The 3,939-nt window shown below is 44.8% G+C and overlaps 1 protein-coding gene across 1 annotated transcript; it reads left to right on the forward strand.

The window, feature by feature from the left end:
• The first annotated feature begins 403 nt into the window (after positions 1–403).
• LOC117157323 (uncharacterized) lies at positions 404–3,386 on the forward strand. Its single transcript, XM_033335297.2, has 3 exons — positions 404–832; positions 1,064–1,239; positions 2,360–3,386. The coding sequence occupies exons 1-3, from the start codon at positions 576–578 to the stop codon at positions 2,752–2,754; spliced, it is 828 nt and encodes a 275-aa protein (XP_033191188.1). The 5' UTR covers positions 404–575; the 3' UTR covers positions 2,755–3,386.
• The last annotated feature ends 553 nt before the right edge of the window (positions 3,387–3,939 follow it).

The following is a 3,939-nucleotide window of genomic DNA, read 5'->3' on the forward strand; positions in this document are numbered from 1 at the left end:
TATTCCCCTGCGGCTATTTCCGGTATCCTGGTCCTGTGTGTTTTACTCTGTTCCTCCTCGAGTTTAGAGAAGAATTGTTGCATCGCCGAAATAACGAGATTCGTTCGAGGAGAGGGATGACGAAAGGGGAAGGAGAGCCTCGTAGAGAGGCCTGCGAGGATTCGAGTCGAAGAGAGGGGTAGGAGAGAGGAGCGAGGAGGCGCAAGTAGAGAGGACATAGGGGGGATTACAAGTAGTAAGAAAGAGAGAGACAGCTCTTAGTAAGCGAACGCGAACGCGAACTCTCGGTGGCCTGTGCCCACGAGGTCTCCCCTCGTGCGATACTTCGGTATAAAAGCAAAGCAACCTCTTTTGGATGTAACACACGAGGTTCGATCGACGCTCATCCTGGCGTCCTCTCCAACCGTGAATCGGCTACGACACATCACCGCGCGATCGTATCAAGGATAATACAGCAACTTTTTCGTCTTCTTCGATTCGAACTTTTTCGTAGACGCACGGTGGTGATTCTTTCTCTCTTTCTCTTTCTTTTTTTTCTTTATTACCTTGTACGTTTCGATCGACACTCGAGGAACATGAGCAAGTACTTTGTGACCATTTTGTGGCTACTTCCGGTGCTGGCCGCGGCCCTGCCAGCAAATGACAAACCTGGAAACGAAAACGACCTAATGGCGACCATCTACAGCGACTGTCTGAAGAAGGAGTCGATTAATTGCATCAAATACAAAGTATTTTCGTACGTGGACAAGATGCTCGTTGATAAGGAGGATATCACGCTCACGGACGGCATCACTGTGGTTAAGACGTCGAACGCCGAGGAAGGTGCACCTAGGTCGGTTTTCATTCGTGAAAAGATATACCTTGCACGAAATTTAAAAAGCGGACATCAGTCTCGAGTTTGATTTAATGGAATTTTGTGTTTCGTAGAATACTTTTCAAATATGATTTGGATATTTCTGTCTGTTCGGTACATTCCAAGTTGTCTCTATCGTTATATTAATTTACTTGATTAATTTATTTGATTAATTTTGATGGACATTAATCGATTAACGTGTTCTTGCAGATCAATCGAGTCTAGCGATTTGGATACTCTTTTATTCGACCGTCTGGGCAGGTTCTTGAGGACGCACTCTGTCAAAGTCGACCTCAAGGGAACCGATATCCTTGGCGCCATTGAGTCTGCTGGTCGAAGTTTCGAGGACTTTACCGACAATGCTGTTGAAAGTCGTGGCAAGAAGAGTGAGTATAAATTGATCCTCCAACTAACTCGAGCCCTCAACCGTATCGATTAGCGATAAAAGGCACTTGAAAACATTCGCTTCGACTCCAGCTAAATCTATCTATTCAGTTTAGAAAATTACGAAATTCCTTTACAATATACTTCTTTCATTTGACATTAACTCAATTATCTATTCCAAACTCAAAGTATTTTCTTAATAGGCCTTAAGAGGCTATCTATTAATTATAAGAACTCAGGCATCGTCGAGTATTTTGATCGGGGTTCGCACGATAGGCTAATCAGATCGCTACTTAACGCAACAAGTGCATGGGTAATTGGGATTCACTCGATGTTAGAGTCAACAGCACCGTGCCAGCTCCCAAGCCTCGTCGTTGGCACTATTCAATGACAACGCTGACGACGGAGCCGGTGAAGCTGGTCGCGAGACGTTGACCCACTGAGAAACTGGTTCCGCTTCCCCTTGAAGCGACTCGAGCGACGAAGATACGATTACCTGCGAGCAGAGAGAGAGAGAGAGAGAGAGAGAGAGAGAGAGAAAGACAGATAGGCCTCTCGAGATCTCACCGCGCGAGATTTTTGACATACTTTCCTTTGTACGCGGGGTACGTCGCCTTGACCTTCGCCTATTTTACTTCGAGATCTCTCCGCGCGTATCGTCCTGAGAAAGGTCGGGTCGTGTTCTTTCGTGAAACGTTTTCAGCCTCCTCGTGAGAAATTCAGAGTATTCAAACGTCGTATTCCCGTGTTCATGAGAATACTTATTCGGTTTCCGTACATTGTATGTTCGTAATCGATGAGAAATTGTAGTCACGCTACGTTAAGCGTCGTTTCTGCGCGCGGCTGACCAGAAAATTACCAATAAAACGGCCACCACCTCCAGGAGCTCCTCGGTTCTGGAACTTTAACGTGTTATCCAAACGACGAAGAAATCGAATGCTTCTAAGTTTTTAGAACATAAATTTTTTGATGGTCGAGAAATTGAAATTTCTTCATTGTTATATACATTGGCACAGCGCTTTAAAATTCTTGCGATTGTTTCAAGGGGACATTAACCCACAAAATTCTACCGAACGTTACCGTTACCACCGTTCACTTAACGATCGTCGAATTCCTTTGCAGAGAAGGCACAAAAGATCCTTGGTCCGTTACTGATGGCCCTGGCCCTGAAGGCAGCAGCCCTGTTGCCCTTGGCTCTCGGCGCGATCGCCGCCATTGCTGGTAAAGCTCTTCTGGTTGGCAAAATCGCCCTTGTAATTTCCGCCATCATTGGGTTGAAGAAGCTGCTCAGCTCTAGCGGAGGAAAGCACGTGACATACGAAGTTGTGTCGCATCCTCATCACAGCAGTAGCCACATTGTCAGCCACGATGACGGCCATGGTGGTGGTTACGGTGGCGGTGGCGCTGATTATGGCGGTGGTTATTCCGGAAGCAGTGGCCACGGCTGGGCCAGGAGTTTACCTCAAGATGCTCACGAGTTGGCTTATCGCGCTCATCAACCTCAATCACAAGCATGAAGAATCTCGTAAAAAATTTTTGTTCTTCGACGTTCCTCACTTTCCTCTTTTCCTCGTCCTCTCAACATCTCTTCCCTTTCGTTTCCTTTATTCTTTCTTTTGTTTCCTTTCTTCGCGACTCTACCGCTCTCTGTTTTATGTATATTTATTATTCCTATCCTCGTCGTTACCTGAATATTTCATACGTTCTGTCCTGTTTTCCTATTATTTCCTAGAAATTAATTCCCTAGAAATTCCTTAGAATCATTCTCTTCTGTTTCTACGACGAACCAGTGCCTCCACGAGATACTCGTTCCATGTATAGCGTAACTCGAGCCTTTGTTATTTATTCATTGCGCCTAATATGATTTAGTATTTATTTAATTTTATTCATTTGACGTGTGCTATTTGTTATTGCCTGCATTTGTTCTTTATAATAAAGAGATGGCGAACGGCGCGCTGCGTCTTGTCCAAAGGAAAACGTACAACATACATGAGTGTGAGAATGCGGAGAACGTAAAACCCTCTTCAGGATCGTTTGCGGTTACGTCCGTTTATTCTCTTTTATTTATGCCTTATACTTACACTTGGAGGAATTTTGCGCGGATCCAACGATCTAGGCAAGAAATCTTCTTCTACGTGCAACATACGTCACGTGACAGGACTCTCGCGAGTTTGATATTTATGAAAACGAGTGAAAGTAGTATAGGAACGCGTCGGTGCATCCATTGATACTCGAACCAGATACGACTTAATGAGCTGCTAGCAAGTACGACCGCTATAGAGGATTTCGGATAAACCAGTAGAAAGTACTTTCATGCAATTGAATTATATTTTTTTTTTAAAGAAGGGGAAAAAGGAAAAAAGGACAAGTTCGGAAATTTCCCCGTAGTAATTCGTCTTATTCTGACACCATCGATCGACGAGACATTCCATTTGTCTAGTAACATCCAGGCACATTGCGATGTCAATTTCACGGCATTCTGTAGTAAATAATGGCGAGCATTCGCTCGACCGTGTCGCTACTGACCTAGCTCCGGCCAGCGGTCGTTTAATGGCTCGTAAAGTTTACCTCTTTTTCGCCAAGCACCCTCATTACTACTGCATAGATTACTCATGGTACAGTGAAACCGGATGCACCGCGAACTTCCAACCGGTAACCTGCATACCGACCGTATAATGAGAGGCAAACTGACACACGTGGAT

This window comes from Bombus vancouverensis, chromosome 15 (genome assembly GCF_051014615.1).
Source record: "Bombus vancouverensis nearcticus chromosome 15, iyBomVanc1_principal, whole genome shotgun sequence".
Taxonomy (NCBI): domain Eukaryota; kingdom Metazoa; phylum Arthropoda; class Insecta; order Hymenoptera; family Apidae; genus Bombus; species Bombus vancouverensis.

Excerpts from the sequence above, each read along its gene's own strand:
- LOC117157323 (XM_033335297.2), top strand. The coding sequence starts at position 576 with ATGAGCAAGTACTTTGTGACCATTTTGTGGCTACTTCCGGTGCTGGCC. Across the intron at positions 833-1,063 it reads GCCGAGGAAGGTGCACCTAG|ATCAATCGAGTCTAGCGATT; the intron begins GTCGGTTTTCAT and ends GTGTTCTTGCAG. Across the intron at positions 1,240-2,359 it reads TGAAAGTCGTGGCAAGAAGA|AGAAGGCACAAAAGATCCTT; the intron begins GTGAGTATAAAT and ends ATTCCTTTGCAG.